This window comes from Populus trichocarpa, chromosome 14 (genome assembly GCF_000002775.5).
Source record: "Populus trichocarpa isolate Nisqually-1 chromosome 14, P.trichocarpa_v4.1, whole genome shotgun sequence".
NCBI lineage: Eukaryota > Viridiplantae > Streptophyta > Magnoliopsida > Malpighiales > Salicaceae > Populus > Populus trichocarpa.
In genome coordinates this window covers 11123462-11141772 of record NC_037298.2, presented here as the reverse complement: position 1 = coordinate 11141772, position 18311 = coordinate 11123462, and the positions used below count along the sequence as shown (strand labels likewise).

General features: G+C 31.0%; 1 protein-coding gene across 1 annotated transcript; it reads left to right on the top strand.

Annotated features, from left to right (window-relative positions):
• Positions 1 to 11883: 11883 nt before the first annotated feature.
• On the top strand, positions 11884 to 15504 carry LOC7462078 (endoglucanase 11). Its single transcript, XM_002321113.4, has 5 exons — positions 11884 to 12391; positions 12484 to 12696; positions 12810 to 13010; positions 13351 to 13605; positions 14630 to 15504. Exons 1-5 carry the CDS (start codon positions 12137 to 12139, stop codon positions 15290 to 15292), a joined length of 1587 nt encoding a protein of 528 aa, XP_002321149.3. The 5' UTR covers positions 11884 to 12136; the 3' UTR covers positions 15293 to 15504.
• The last annotated feature ends 2807 nt before the right edge of the window (positions 15505 to 18311 follow it).

Sequence of the window (18311 nt, the reverse complement as noted above, 5' to 3'; positions counted from 1 at the left end):
GTGATCGTAAAAATGCATGGTAGAGGTGATGGTGATGATTTTTAGTTTGTTTGTTTTTGTATTTTAAAATTATTTTTAAAATTTTAAATTTTAATTTTTTTTGTTTAAAATTAATATTATTTTAGTGTTTTCAAATTATTTTAATTTTTAAAAATAAAAAATATATATATTAATGTATTTCTAAACAAAAAATATTTCAAAAAATAATCATTATTATACTATTCAACATCTATTATTTTATTATGTTTGGATTTTAAGAGAGATGAATTTCGGGATAGGATTTTAGATTTGGAATTTTAGGATGTTTTCTTTCATGTTTTTTATTTTTTTATGTTTAAGATCTCTAATAATTAATTTAAAAAAAAATTATTGTGTTGTGGGGCTATGATGACATGTGTCATCTAATCATTGTAGTGTTCGGATGATAAAGTGCCATAAATGCTCAACACTAACCGCGTTATAACGGAGGGACGATAACAAAATGAAAAGTACAAATTCTTAATCAATGAAAAGTACATGAATCATCAAATTAAAGGCAAAATCTGATAATAAAAATAAAGAAAAACTCAAAGTAATAAAGAAAAACTCAAGGCGCCACTTCCAGTTAAGCACGCTCTATACCTTTAGAAGTTTCACACCAAGTTCACTTTCCAGTTCGACGGAAACCAGTGAAAACAGCCGGGGAAGACGAAAAACTTACTTTTCAACATAATAATTCAATGGTTTGGTTGGTGAGGGGCAGAATCTTCGAAGCTCTTTTCATGGTATTAGGGTTTTGCTATAGAATAGTATTGACAGCAGTGGTTAATTTCAAGCAGCAGTAAGCTTAATATGCTTTTAACTTCGCTCCTGAAACTTGCTAGTACAGACAGACACTATATTATGTCCGTCGCACCACAGATCTGTGAACTAAAAAAAAGCCATAAAGCTTTTGCCGGTCCACATGAAGTTAAGGCTACATGTGCTCGATCGCCGCCTCGTCAAAAATCGCTGTTGGAGACTAGCTGTGGTGGATAGTTTACGAGCAAGATCTAGCAAAAATCCTCTGAGCCACAATCTATAGTAAATGTAGATGGTATACCAACCAGCAATAATAGATTTGGTATGCCCGTAAGTATTAATTCCTAGGAGCTTGGACGTAACATAGCCAGCTGGTTCAAGCAGTACTTGATGGAATGAATTGCATCCCATGTTTACGTGGCAGAAAATATTGGCTGGAAACATGAGAAAACCCTAAGAAAATCAATTTGATAAAATACTGGTCGGAAACATGAGAAACCCTAAAAAAATCAATTTGATAAAGCAAATGCATTTCTCATTTAGCTCCTTAATTAATTCGGATTACCAAATTACAAAAAGGAAAGTGTTCAAATAGAGGGTTTAGAATAAATCAAATCATTTTATTCGTATAGAGGGTTTAGCATGAAGTATCGAGCATTAAAATTGTAGTGTATGTAATGTTTTAGATTTTATTATTGATTGTTTGTATCAGTGTATTAAAATAATTTAAAATCTAAAATTATAAAAAAATTATATTTTTATGAAACAACATACCCGAACGCTACCTATGTGATATTAGTTAATTAAGCTAGTCTAGTTATGTAATTATTTGTTTTCTTCCAATCTAAACACTTAAACCCAAGGTTCATTCTCATGAAAAGGAAACAAATGTTTGTAGATGTGAATTTATATATTGCACGCATGTTGATTATGAGCTTAATCAACTAAAGATTAGAAAATCTTTTTATATATAATTAATGAAAGGTTTCATTAATGAAATATATTATTGGCAGGTCTCCGGTGAATGGAATCGCAGTTGTATTCCCATGGTAGCATTTTTTATGCATAGCTTAAAAAGTTGCTAAGTTTTTCGAAAACCAAGGATAGCCATTTCAATTGAGAGTTGACAGCTCCACGTGATAATTGCATTTGAGTGGTGCTGAACTGCTGGGTGTAACGACAACTCGGACGAGATGCCATTAATAATGGGGCCATTTATTACTTCAATCTGACTTGTGATTTGTGTTAGTGTTATGTTTATGCAGTTTTCATTTTATTTTACACAATTTGTCATTTTATAAGATTTTATAAGTTAGTTTCTCACAGATTTGATTTTTTTTTTGTTTAAATTATTATTTTTTATATTTTTATATCATTTTAATTCCAAAAATAACTTTTAAAAATATTATTTTAATATATTTTTGAACAAAAAAATACTTTGAACTGCACCACTACTACACTTTCAAACACCCTCAAGGGTGTATTTATTTTTAGATAACTTTTGTGGTTGTAGTTTGAAAAAAAAAGATTTTAAAAAAAGATTTTTAGTTATAGTTAGTTGGATTTAAATACATGTTTAGTAAAAATTATGGTTAAAGTTTACGTGGAGTAAAAAAACATGTATAAAATGTTTGGATAAAACTTTTTGATTTTTTTATCATGAATATTTATGAAATTTAATTTAAAAAACATGTAAAAACCATTGTATAATACTTGTGTTTTGAACTTAATTTTTTAATAAATCCCGCAACATAAAACTTGGTTATTTTAAAAATAAATTTAATTCTTCCCTAATATGAAAACTATTACACAGTCTACTTAGACAGCGGACAAGAAAAATATTTAAACGCAAAAAACAATTTCAGTTCTCAATAAACACTGTTATTAAACCAAAAGTCATGACAACGTTGTAGGAGCAATGTTATGTTAATATTAATGTCAAATTAAAGTCAGTTTAAAATAGCTGTTGATATAATTTTTTGAATAGTATAAATATAATTTTTTTATATGCATTTAAATGCAAAAAAATTATTTTAACAATCTATTTATATTTTAATATATTCAACATTAATAATTTTTACTTTTTTGAGAAAATCCATTAAAAAAAGTTTAATTGATGATGAAATAATAAATCTTTAAATAATCTATTTCAACGTTTTTGGCTATTTTAATACATATATAGGAATTTAATTGATGAAACAAATATATATCTCGTTTTGAGCAGTGATCATGACCTCGAAGAGTTGATGGAGATAATTCATAGGTTTGTGTTTTTGTTTTAAAAATATTTTAAAAAAATAGAAATTTATTTATTTATTTTAAATTAATTATTTATTTATATTTTCAAATTATTTTGATGAATGATATTAAAAAAAATTTAAAAAAATTATTTTAATATATTTTTAAATAAAAAATATTTTTTTAAAAAAACCTCACAACTAATTAAAAGACATCATCTTCAATAGCAAAAGGTACTCAAAAAGTCACGAACGTGGAGGACAATTCAACTGGAAAAAGATTTGAATTTTCAAATATGTTGTAGTTTGGAGAGGGAAATATTTCCATGGAAATTTACCGAAATGTCGGCCAGGGAACAAGGGAGGTCCACTTGCTAGTCGGTGCTTGAAGTTGACTAGCCACAGCTGGTTTTATTTTTGAAGAGCCAGTTAGCTGACATAGAGGAGCGGAACCGGGATAGTCGTACGGTTCAATGTCTTACACGTGGAGCTAGCACCGACAATTTCGTATCAGAGTGACATGGAGGCGACTTTTGATAAAGATATCAGTACATTCTAATTTAAAAACAATTACATCGCTAATTAGCGTACGCTAAATCGATGGCGCGCACTACACTGTACATTTTGTTTTTAATATATATAAAAATATATCTTGCTATTACTAATATGTTTTTAATAATAAAAAATTAAATAGTGAAGAGGGTATTTTAATATTATCTGATTGATTTAATAGATTTAAGAGTAAGTTGGATAACCAGTAAAAATATAATTTAATTCATAAAAATTCAAGATAGTATTTAAAAAAATAATAATATTGAAACGACAACATATTGAATAGATCTGGGGCAACTTGGAATAGCTTGTAAAATCCTCAACTTAAATCATGAGACTATAATAACTTCACCGCCTGAAAACTTAGTGTTGAAGAATGAAATTAAAAAAAAATAAAAAAAATTAACTCAAATTGACCTGCAAAACTCGTGATCCAGATCATAAGATCAGGATAACCTCACAGAAAATAAACAAAAAAATAACCTAAGTCAACTTGTATTAACATGTCAAACTTTATACCAAGATCACGAGATTGTGACAACCATGTAGAAAATAAATAAAAAAATAATGAAACTTAATTTTCAATAAACTCATTATTTAAAGCCAAAAGTTTTTCTAAAAAAAACACAAGAAAAATATAAGACACAGTAAAATGATTTACCTCTATCTCAAGTAATCCACAAAATATATAACCCGAGACATAAAACCGGTAAAACTTTATAAAAAAATAAATAAAAATAAATCATCATACCTAATGATGTTACAAAGTTAAAAAGAAGACTAATTATATCTTGCCGGAAACGAGTTCAAAACTTGGATAAGCAGTTAATTTTTTTATATATATATAAAAAACACATGATGAATAGATGTCACTATCTGTCACCAAATCCATAAATTCTCTCCTGGCGAGCTGTGAACTTGTTAACGAGAATCTCATTTCTACCGGCAGTACGGTACAGGTGAGGTCCCTGCTTCCTTGCGAGTTTAGAAATCACGTCAACTTGGAGGCGTTTATCGTATTTTGCACATGGCGCGCATTAATCACGAAATTAGGCAGAGAGTGCATGTACTTTCTAGTCAAACTAAGCAGGTCCTAATTATGCGGAACCCATAGATTAATCCTCTCCCTCTGTCTTGAATCTTGACCGGTTTGAAGCTGCCTTTGCTATTTGTACTGCTTTTTAGGCACGTGATTAGCAGACAGGACGCTGAATGTGAATTTTCAAACATCATTAGTACTGGTTTTTAGGCACGTGATTAGAACAAATCACATTGAGTTTTCAAACATTGTTATTTTAATGACTTTACGTTCATGAATTATATATATTGATATATAACATTAATAATTTAAAAAACAAAACATTCAAAGCCTGTATTTTTATTAATTAGATAGTATTATAAAAACAATAGAAGTGTTTTTTTTTAAAAAAGTTGTGGATGGATTATTGAACAATGCATTATTGTTTTTATTGCCTATTAAATAAACTATAAAAATTGGAAGACATGATTTGTAATTTATTTAATTAAAAAATCATTTCTCTCTTGTGTTACAATGCATGTTTAAAATCAAATGTTCTTCAATATAGCAATTGAAGACAGAAACAATAGAGAAACACATGAAACATGTCTTCTTTTACTTTCTTTTTTAAAAGTACAAAATCTCACTTTAAAACTATCTCAATAACATATTTATTTTATGTCTTCATCTTTATCTCTTCAACCAAATACGTGTTTGTCCTTATTGTCCTATCTCTTCTATTTCAAAATAGTAACCAAAAGTTACCTTCTAATGTTGTTTGGGAAAAAAAGAAGTTTATGGTGATACAAAGGATAAATAACATATTTTTCAATGCACTCTTTTTTTTCATGGCATTTACCCTAATACAATTTTTTTTTTTACTGATTTGACCTTTGAACTTATTATTTCGTTAAGGAATGTGACATTGCATCTAACTCTGTTAGTTTGAGATACATGTATCGATAAGTCATTCCTTAAATCATTAGAAAATAAAATGTGAAATCTAGAAAAGATACAAGAAAGGGGAAAAAAAAGAAAAGAAAAGAAACACATTTCTTTAATTTTTAGATAATAATTATGTATGCTGAACGACTAACTTCTTCAATTGATGAGAAATTTGTGATATTAGATGCTAAAAAAGATGGTTAGATAGTAAAGAAAAACACTTTCTTACTCAAACAGACCATTAAAGATCATATTTGTTGATTCATATGTTATGATTATTGTCTTGGGACAAAAAAAGCGGAGGCAATATGAAAATATGAGATATGTCTCCCTGTATGATAGATAATTGCAAGAAAAAGCATGACTATCTAGAGTGGTTCAAGCTTAAACAAGCTGAGAGAAAAAATAAAAACTCCTCATATATTATTGTTGTTGACATATCGCAATCCTCTGCTTTTCATATATTGAAGAGTCTTCTCAATGAGATAATTCTAGTTTAACTTTTTTTTTTGTTAATAACAATTGGGTTATTAATTTAGAGGCTATTGATTATATTGCTAATATTTATTTCTTATTTTATTCATTGGAATATGTGTCTATCAAGTTTATTCAAGCTACTAATAGGGATTTCATGTTGATTACTAAAGCAAAAAATGTCTAAGTCCATCCTATACTCTTCATGTTTTATGTTTCACTTAATCATACTATTTCTAATAATCTTCTCTCTACTAATCCCCTTACCAAACATTTTAACTATTTTATAATCTCTCATTCTATTCATTATGTATTCCAATATAATCTCATGAAGATGATGATTGGAACTAGTATGGAGAAAATAAATCCTTGTTGCTTGAAAAGAATAGGGGTATTACGTTCTAAGTCCAACCAATGTCTTTAAGTAAAGAACTAAAAATCTGATTGGGAGAATTTTTATTTTAATATTGTCGTTTTTAGTCATCCTTCATTTTCTTACATGGAATATTTATTTTCTTAAGTTGTTTCGTGGTATTTATATTTCTAACTTAAGATGTGAACCATTTATGCTAAAAATCATTATGTTCATTTTAAATTTGGTTTCAATAAAAGTCTAAATCCTTTTTCATAAATTTATAATGATTAGTGTGGTCCCTTTTCTACCATTTTACTTCAGGTCATAAATGCTTTATTTATTTCATTAATGATTGTACTAAGGTAATTTAGGTGTATTTTCTAAACTCTAAGAGTTATGTTATCCATGTTATCCCTTACTTTTATAAAATGATTGTCATATAATTTCATTGTGAATTTCATGTCTTTCAGTTTAACAATGGTCATGAATTTATGAATCGGTCTCTTACTAATTTCTTCAAGGCTCATAACATTCTTTATCAGATAATATGTGCCTACACACCAAACAGAGTAGTATAAAAGGACTTAAGAATCAACATATTATAGAGGTAGCTCTAACATTATGTTTTACTATACATGTTCTTAAACTTTTACAGGCTTATACTATTATGATTGTTCTTTTTCTTATTAATAGGATGTCTACCTGTATTATTAAAAATTTCTTTAGGGATGTTATCAAGGTTCCACTCTATTCCTTTTACTATTAATCTTCATTATAAGATTTTTAATTATGTATTTTATATCCATATTCAATATATTCATAGGTATAAGTTTGACCATCGTGCTCTTCAGTATGACTTTTTTGGTTATTATAACTTTTTAAAAGGATATAAGTGCTTGCATCCTTCTATAAGAAAATACTATATGTTCATAGATTTTTATTTTTGTGAATAAATATCTTATTTTTATAGGGATAGATCTCTTGTTCTGTTTTATAAGGAATTGGTAATAAAGAAGAAGAGCATTTATGGTTGGTGGATAGGAGAATATGGATTTCAGGTAAATAGAAGGGTTTAACTACTTTGGGTTAGGGTGAGATCTCTTTTAATCTTGTATAAGAAGTTGTATATGAAACCAAAGAGGGTAATGATGGAATCCTCACTAGATTGTTATAAAAAGGTTATGCAAAAAATAACAAAATTGCAATTCTTGAGCCTTTACATCTAATTCTTCTAACTCCATTACTCCTCTTGATGATATTATTATGCCATAAAACGACTCTTTTAAAATTGAATCTATGGTGAGTATTTGTTTTTCCATAGATCTATATCATGTATCTTTAGAGTTCAACAACTTAAATTCACAAGTTAATGATCAACATAAGAGATATCTCATTTATAATCATAAAGAGCCCAATATATTTGCTTTTGTACAAATAATATTTTAATATCATCTATCTCATATCTTATTTTATTTATTATCATCATTTGTCTAAGTCTTACTTTTGTTTTACCTTTTGGTTATCCTTTGTGTCTATTCCAAATTATTTTCAATAAGCTCTCACGATATGATTGAGTTGCCTTAAAAAAAAGACAATGAGATGTATATAGGTGTTTGTGTTCGAGTATAGATCAGATGTGGTGGTTGATAGCTACACAGATAGACTAGTTGCTAAATGTTACACTCATATCTGTAGGATTAACTATCAAGAGACCTTTGTTCCCATGACCAAGATGAACACTATTAAAGGCATACTCTCTCTTACAATTAACTTAGATTGGTCATTACAACAACTCATCATGAAATATACCTTTCTTTATTATGATCTAGATCTAGTGAAAGAGGTGTATATAGACTCTTATCCAGGATTTATATAAAAAATGAGGCAAACTATGCAAGCTAAAAAGGCACTAGATAGATTGAAGCAATCTTTGAGGGCTTGGTTTAGCGGGTTGAGTCACTCAATAAAAAATATAGATTTAAGCAAGACTTGGAAATCACACTTTGTTCTATAAATGAAAATGATAATATTATATTTCATATTGTTTAAGTTAATGACATGATTATTAAAGGTAGTGAAATAAATGGGATATAAAAGCTTCAAACCTATTTAGATAAGGAGTTTGAGATGAAAGACTTGAAAATTCTAAAATACTTATCGGCATTAAAATATCTTGATCCAAGTAAGGATGTTTTCTCTTTCAATAGAAATACATATTAGATATTCTAACCAAAACTATTATCTTTGTATATGAACTTGTAAATACTCATATTAAGATGAATTATGGTCTTGCTATCTCCTCTAATTAGGTTCCAATTAATAAAAAGAGGCATCAAATTTTAGTAGAAAAGTTGATATATCTATCTCATATCAAACCTGACAAATTATATGTAGTTAGTGTTGTGAGACAATTCATGCATAGTTCGAGTAACTTACACATAGATTTAATGAATGATGTCTTGGCTTATCTAAAACTCTCTCTAGGTAAAGGTGTTATATGTTTTTGACATTACCACTTAAATAATATGGGATATCCTGATTCTAATCTTGTTGGATCTAAATAAAATAGAAATTTATCTCAAGGTATATTTTATATGTTGGAGGTAATTTAGTAACATAAAGGAGTAAAAAAAATAGAATATGGTATCACTGTCTAGTGTGAAAGCAAAGTATTGTGCCCTTTATCATGTGATTGTAGAGCTTACTTGGTTTAAAAGCTTACTAAGTGAACTTAGATATGATTTAAAAAACTCAATGATGCTTTTTTATGACAACACAATGTTGATCTTTTATATAGTAAAATGGTGAATCAACTAAGGTGATATAATGATCAGGCACGTGTAATATTTATGCATCAACTTAATAAGGGAGAGTTAATCTATATTAGCTGTATATGATTGTCAATTATTAGCAAACTTTTAGTTTATAGATTTTAGCCTATTCAACTATTAACTTATCTAATGGTTGACATGTATGATGTAAAAATACCCTTTATTAATATGAATAAAACTCATCCAATCTAGTGTTTGTTTTAAAGCAATCAAGCCATTCAATATGTACAATTATTTCGTTTCAATAAGTGCAACAAATGATCATCTTTTCTCTTTAATTACAAAATATGTTTTTTTTATATCCTTTCAAAAACTTTGTGTTATATTTTGGTGATTCAACGGATAAATAAATAAATATTATTATTTTTAATAAGAAGTCAAGGATATTATATAGAAAAATAAATAAATATGATGTATATGTTACATAGGAAATATGAGATTGGGTATTGGATAGAAAAAGGAAAAAGAATATGAAAAAATAGTACAATAATAAAAACGAAGAAAAAAAATGTTAAACAAGTTTATAATAACCTTTTAAAAAAAAGTTAAGGATATTACAATTTTTCAATAATATTTAAGGTTATTATAGTCAATCAACAAATTTTATACAATTTTAACTTTTATATAAAATTATGGATTAAAAAACTTTATAGTTATAGTGTCTCCAAATTATAAATTACTTTTATTTATTCTATGTTGAATTAATTAAATGCTTCCTAAATGTGTTATTTATGAATGATATAAAGCAATTACATTTCAATAAATATTATTACATTAAAAAAGAAAATAATACCATAGAATTTGTAACGTTGAAGTGTACTCATTTATCAAATCATCAAAAAATAATCTTATCATTTTCAATTTAACTAATTTTACCGTAATTGTGATAATTAGTAACGATAAAGTATAATTAATAATTACTCATATTTAATGTATCGCAAATCTTATTAATTACTTTATAAATTTAAAATCCATTACAATTATAGTGTAAAAGAGCAAACTTTTCTTGAAAAACAAAAAACGATAGCAGAACCTAACTCCCTGGAACTACCTAGAGCGAGCAACCTCTAGCTTGGTTGTTTGCTTCATACGAAAACTAAAAAAATAAAACATAGTTTCTTTAAGGGTGTGTTTGGCCATGTTTTTTAACTGGAGTTTTAAAAAATTCTGAATTTTTTATTTTAAGTTAATTTTTTTATTTTTAAATTATTTTGATATGCTGGTGTAAAAATAAATTTTTAAAAATATTATTTATAATTTAAAATAAAAAAATATTAAAATCATTGCCAAAATCCTAAACAATCTCTAAATAATTTCATGGGCGACCACTTTAAATCCTGTATAATGATGACTTTGCGTTGCTTTGGCAATAATTATGTCAAGTGCTTTTTACTAAACACGAGAAGATGATTATGACATGATACTCCTCATAACCACCAACCTTGGATTGATTAGTGTAATCAAGACTGCCCCAAAGGTTTTGTTGATTTTTCACCTGCTGGCCTACCGCCAAACTAGTTGATGATGGTGTCATCATAAATTAACGGCAGCCAATCGTCAAAGCGTGCCGGAGATTTTTCACCTGACGGCCTGGAAACAAAATGGAATTTGAACGGCAAGGCGGAGTGCCGGATTAGAGATGGCGGCACGGAAAACGACCGAGGAAAAAATAATTAAATCTGCGCCACACACAGAGTCCTGTCCTGGTTTGTGAGTGCTCAATTTTCTTCGGTTCAAATATAGTCAGGCCTCAACGTTGACAGCACGCGGACATCGAGCGTCCTTCTTCCGTTGATCAGATAATTCTAGTAGCACTGATAGTTCCAGCGCTATAAAGAAATTGATCGATCAAAGGAACTCAGAGCAAAATCTCCTAATAGAGACAATAGTTTCGGTACCTTAATCGAAACGGCATTCTTTAACATTAATTATAATTTATGCATAATAGCCAGATTTTTTTACTTTTATAGCACCGGAAACGTTAGACATAACCACTCTCAAAGAGACAATGGTTAGATTTTTTACTTTTATAGCACCGGAAACGTTAGACATAACCAGAGTTACCAAATGGCGGTTTAGGAATTTGTTTAAACGGTGATTAAAAATTTAATATTTTTTATTTAAAATTAATAATGTTAAAAATAATTTTAATATATTTTTAAATAAAAAATATTTTTTTAAAAAATTACTACCGCACTTTCTAGCACGGGTTACAAACATGCTATTACATTAATTTAATGCATGCATTAAATTTCTCTTATTAACTTTCAAATTAATTTCAATGTCAAAGTTTTTTTTTTTGATAACTTTGTTATTGCCGGATCTATTGTTTATATATATATATATATATTAGAAAGCTCAAAGTCTTCTGCAAAACTTATGTCTTCAATTATTTTTAGCTGCCAAACCTATCAAATCATGATATAAAGCAGTTGTTGAAGAAGAAGAAACTACAAAACAATCACAAATACATACATACTCAGTTCAATACTGTTAACACTGTTTTTTTAAGATGAAAAAACAATATTTTATTTATATTTTTAGCATAATCATATCAAAAATATTTTAAAAAACACTTTAAAATACATTTATGAGTCGTAATCTTTCATTAGATCGTGAGAATCAAAAGTCTTCCCAAAGTCCTCCCCATTTCCACATTGAGCACAACGAAAGCAATAAAAACCGTTGCATAAATCACGCTTAGGCGAAGAACAAAATTAAGAAGGGAGAGAGAGGAGAGAAAGCGAAAGCAATTTATAATCTCATGTGAGACTCACATGCATGTGAGACGTACAGAATCCTACACTACACAGATTGAGGACACGACTCAAAGCCACTGCGATCCCTCTTTTCCTATCCCTCCCTCCCTAGCCCCTAGCCCCCCTCTACTCGCTTCAAAAGAATAAAAAGCTCAACAGGGGAGCTGGGAAACAGGGGAAAGTTGATGGCCATGGAGAAAAAGCAGCAGCACCAATGTTATGGAGCAGCTCCAAAACCCACCTTCAGATTTGCAAAACACTGGGCTGTTCTCTTGATCTCTATCTTCCCCATCTTGAATACAGGTCTTGCTGTTGATTACGGTGATGCCTTAAAAAAGAGCCTTCTTTACTTCGAATCACAACGTTCCGGTCGCTTACCCTACAACCAGAGAGTAACATGGCGTCACCATTCTGGACTCACTGATGGCTTGGAACAAGGGGTCAGTATCAACTTAATTTCGTTGTCCCGATGAGTTCTACATTTTAGTTTGCTCAAAATAATGAAGGATGTTGTCTGTTTAATTCTGTGTAGGTGGATTTGGTCGGAGGATATTATGATGCAGGGGACCATGTAAAATTTGGACTACCAATGGCCTTCACCGTGACAATGCTTTCATGGACTGTAATAGAATTCCAACATCAGATTGCCGTTGCCGGAGAATTGGAACACGCATTAGAAGCAATCAAATGGGGAACTGATTATTTCATCAAGGCACATACTAGCCCGAATGTGCTATGGGCAGAGGTAAGTTACATTGCATCCATTACAGTTCAAGATCGTATTACATTTCTGCTTCCAAAACCATAAAAACTAATATCAATTTCAAACTTAATTACTCCATAATTAATATTTTACAGGTGGGTGACGGTGACACCGACCACTATTGCTGGCAACGGCCGGAGGACATGACCACATCACGGCAAGCTTACAGGATCGACGAGAATAATCCCGGGTCAGATCTTGCTGGAGAAACCGCGGCGGCAATGGCGGCGGCATCAATAGTGTTCAAGAAAACAAACCCTCATTACTCTCACCTGCTCTTGCACCATGCCCAACAGGTAAAAATGATAAAATCAAGTCATATCTTAGTCAATAGATAACTGAGATCCTGTGGGGTTATGCTAACAACTTACAATTGTACACAATTCTTTGTTCTAGTGGTTTCTTAATTAGGGCAACAAAATTTAGTATTAGGAATGTCACTTTATATAGTGGACAACATTTGCTTAGTATAATCAATAAGGATTATGCGGTTGAAGATATGTCCATAAAAAATACATTGAGATCCGGACCGATTCCTCGGTAAGGATTATTAATTAATGCCTAAGTGTTTTTTTAAACATCTTTCTAGTGGGTTTAGTTGACTAATATATATATATTTTTTTTACTTCGGTGTAGTTGTTTGAGTTTGGAGACAAGTATAGAGGTAAATATGATGAAAATATGGGTGTGGTGAAAAGCTACTATGCGTCGGTGAGTGGATACAAAGACGAATTGCTATGGGGAGCTCTGTGGCTGTACAAGGCCACCGACAATGAAAAGTATCTCGAGTACGTCATTAACAATGCTCATTGTTTTGGCGGGACTGGTTGGGCCATGGAAGAATTCAGCTGGGATGTGAAGTATGCTGGCCTTCAAATTATGGCTGCAAAGGTAAAAAGACATCCCATCACTCTCATATGCTTCAAGTTCAAATCTTGGGTTTACTGGTTATTTGGCCAAGGAATATTTTCAAATCTTTATAGGATCTTGCTTATGTCCAGTTTCAAAGATGAAAAGACAACGATTTACTTTAAAAAATCACACTTTTACTTTTCTTTTTTTCCCTCCCCCCCTGACCTTTCGGTAAAGTTGAGGGTTGGAGTGAGCCCTAATTAAGGTACCGGGGTGTCATTGCTAGAGTTGAAAAAAGGTTACCCAGAAGCATAAAAACATGTGCAAGTGTTTAAATTTCTGGCAATTTTCAAATCAATCCCTCCATGCAGTGATTCTATGCTGAGTCTCAAAATCACTGCCACTCGGCACAAAACCAGTTGAAAGAGCATCCTAACATGTGATGACATAGCATCACATGAATTTCTCTCGTTGATACAAAAAAAGGGAGGAGGAAAGGAGGTGGATATCAGATGCCATGTGTAGAAGAGCAAAAGGGGTAGGCCAGTCTAAACTTTAAGGCAGGCCCTGCTTCACAGTTTGTGGGAATGGACACGATTCTTTCATTTATGGGTGCTAGCCTGTTAGATGAGGCACAGCAGCACAAGCTTGTTTTAATTGAGTAGACCCACAGATACTGTTGTGCCACTTATTGCAGTAAATCTGTGTTCATGGAACTTTGCTGGATAATTACGTGGGATTTATTATTATTATTATTTTTTTAGAAAATGATTTCCTAATAAATTTCTCATAGAGGGTAACGATCACTCTTGTTTAGCTATTCATGAGCTCATCTGAGGCAGAAATAGCGTTACCCATCCCTTTTAAGGCCAAATTGAATGGCAAACTCATTTAATTTGACCCCAGAGGCTTTCTTCTTGGGTCATATGTTTTTCTTTTCACAACTTCAGGCTCTTGTGAATTTTATTCATCTCTAAAGTCCCCTGTTTTCCAATATTTTCAATGGACCCTTGCGCATTTTATCATCAATTAAACCGCATTTATTTTTGTGTTGTAACTGCAGTTGCTCGTGGAAGAAAAGCACAGGGAACATGGCGACACGTTGGAACAATACCGATCAAAAGCCGAGCACTACCTATGCTCATGCCTTAACAAAAACAACGGTACCAATGTGAATCGTACCCCAGGTGGTCTATTGCACATCCGGCAATGGAACAACATGCAGTATGTCTCAACGGCAGCATTCCTTCTCACTGTATACTCCGATTTCCTTCTAAACTCGAATCAAAAGCTCAAATGCCATGGTGGATCTGTGGATCACGAAGAGATCCTCGGTTTTGCTAAATCTCAGGTTGATTACATCCTAGGTTCAAACCCAATGAACATGAGTTATTTAGTGGGATACGGCCCTAAATACCCCGCAAGAGTGCACCATAGAGGGGCCTCAATTGTGTCATACAGAGAGAACAAGGGGTTCATTGGGTGCACCCAAGGGTACGACAATTGGTATGGCCGGGAGGAGCCTAACCCAAATGTTTTAGTCGGAGCATTGGTCGGAGGACCTGATTGTCAGGATAACTTCACGGACCAGAGAAGCAATTACATGCAGACTGAGGCCTGCACATACAATACAGCACCACTAGTTGGAGTTTTTGCCAAGTTATTACAAATGGAGGGCCAAAAGAGCCATGATAATCACAATCAGCCTTTGGTAGCTTCCTATTAAGGATAACACTTGCAAATTTATGGAATATGGTATTGGATTTTCTACTGGGTGCTTTCTAGGCGGATGAACTAAGGTGTCCAAGCCTTGTTCGCGCTACTACCCCTGGCAAAACAGAAAAAGAAAAGAGGTCATGTTGTATCGTCCCTTCAATTTTTTTTTTATAAAAAAATGTTTATAACACTAAGTATAAAGCTCAATGTTTTGGTTATCAACGACGGAGCTATGAGACAGGGATGGGAGGGAGCGACCAACCTCCAAAGATTTTGGAACTTTTTTATACATTATGGATAATATTGTGAAATAACTTGAAAATTATGACCGTGTACCTTCAAATGTATATCAGATATTAAAAACAATCAATATCACTCAATTTCTGGAGACAATTTCAATTCCCATCAATTCAAAAAACTTCATACTTTTAATGGGTTGGTATCCTCTGCCATGACGTGTGGGCTTTATGTATTGAGCTTAGTTAAAGGCTTGATCTTTCTTGAAATCCTTTACAAAACAAGAGGCTATCTAGTAAACCAATTCAAAGAGAGCACCCAAATTTACTTTAAGAATGTGCGTTCCACTTATTATAGGGCTGAGATGTTTCTAGTAAACCAATTCTAGTTATGTTACTTTTTTCCCTAGCAAATTTAGACTTTAATCAAATTATCCTTACTTTTGATCCTAACTCTTTTATAAAAGAGTTTGTTTATTTTTGTGTTTTAAAATATTTTTTAAAAAAATTAAAATTTTCTTACTTTAAATTAATTTTTTATTGTTTTCAAATTGTTTTGATGTGTTGATATCAATTTTTTTAAATAAAAAAAATATTATTTCGATTGATTTAAAAAAAAAACATTTTGAAAAGAATTTCTACCATAATATAGAGTCCGTTTGGTATTGTGATAACGGTTGCTTTTCAAAGTACTTTTTGCTTATAAATGCATCGAAATAATTTTTTTTATTTTTTAAAATTTATTTTATCAAAACAATATGAAAAAAATAAAAAATAAAAAAATTTAAAATAAAAAATAAATTTTCTAAATGTTTTTCAAAAAAATACTTTTAAAATATAAAAATACTCCCTCGAAATCGAGATCGCCTAAAGAATTGGTTCTGAGTTGGACTACTCCTTGAAATACCTTCCTACGTGGGCTTAGCCATTCTTTTTAGCCTGGCTTTTCTGTCCTTCTCCTTTATTCGAATACGTGTTCTTTTCAAAGAATGGCCACTCGTTGAAAAAACTCAGGGGGTGTTTAGCTGGTTGGATACAATCATTATTTTATTAAAATTTATTTTAATTTTTTTTTTATTTTTAGATTGTTTTGGTATACTAATATCAAAAATATATTTTAAAAAATTAAAAAAATATTATTTCAATATATTTTATATAAAAAAACATTTTAAAAAATTTTTTTACCCCGTTTCAAACAATCTCTTGAAAACAAAATAGATAGGTATCTCAATTCGACGCATCTCAAACCCTTTGATTTTATTGTTTTTATATCCAATAAATTTTAATTTGCACATACTCATCAGGTGTTTTTCTCCAAGACACGAAAATAAACCTTAATTTTCTTTAACAACAATTTTAACATTGAATGATAATAAATCTTGACATACTTCACCAGCAAAAACAAAACAAAAAAGTTGCAGAAATATATATATATACACAACAATACAAGTATAAATTTACATATAGAACTCTGACACTTGGGATTAAAAGATGCGACAGATACTCAATTATTGGACGTGTTCTTTTCAAAGACTTGACAGGGAAGCCAAGCATGGCCATAACCCAGGCAATCAAGCCTTGCAGATCAGCCCCAGGAAATCTGGAAAGTGTGATCTGCAACCTCGAAAAACACTGAAATGAAAAGTTGATGGAAAGGAAAGGCACATTAAAAGTGCTGTTCGCTTTTTTATGCCGGACAATAATGGAGACTCTGGTTGGCCATCAGCCTTCATGTATGATCTTGCATTGCATGTCTGGACATGGCATTTTTAGACAAGTGCATGATACAAGTGTCTTTCTGTGAGTTCCCTAAAGGGTGATTTTCATATTAACTTGTCGTCTACGATCTTCTTTATGCAAGTTCAAGAAAAAGAGAGATTTCGGTTAAATGCCATGTTTTAGTGAGAGAAAAAATGGATGTCCGATGAACTTAAATTTAACTGGTCTAAAAAATTTATAAAAATCTGAAAATCTATTGTTTTAAGCAATCATGCATGAGTCCAACCATTTATGGATTTATTTTTGAAGAAGAGACCAAGAGTTTAATTTGAGAGAAAAACTTGGCTCTCATGGGCTCAGGTTAGAGGAGGAAGAGTCCATCAAAATATATGATAAATCTAAATTTAATATGCCTAAAAAAACCTATAGAGTTATAAAAACTCATGGTCTCAGGCAAACATGTATGGGCTTAATCGTTTATGGGCTCGATCTAGGAGAAGAGCTTAGCCATGGTAGGCTCGACCTGAGGAAAGAGCCCAACACTACGAACCTGATTTTTTAAGACCTTACACAGGCCCTCCATATTTTTTACCGACAATGTACGTTTTGAATCCTACTCTCCCTATATATTTTCATCTCATTAATGTTTGAGTAATCGATGTTTATCTCTCATTAATGCTATTAGAGCAAAATAAATCTCCAGCCCTTCCACTAAATAAAGGACAAGATTTATGAGTTATAAATATCATATGAATCGCCCAGGTTCAAAGGACACAATCTCTTTTATTTTTAACATTTTTAGCATACATATTTTCACAATCTATCTCTCTAAAATATTATTACACTTTCTCTCTATAAAGATACTTATTTAAGCATTTGAAAGTCCCTGCATCCATCTAAGGGGACCTTTTGCAAGTACCAGCTTCCAGCCATCTCGACTTACCAAGTATTAGCCACATTGGTTTACCATACACTAGTTACCTGCTACCAACCACTTGACTTATCAGGCACTAGCTACTAACCACCTTGACTAGAAGAAATGAATCAGATTGCTAGAACTAATAGATTAACTAA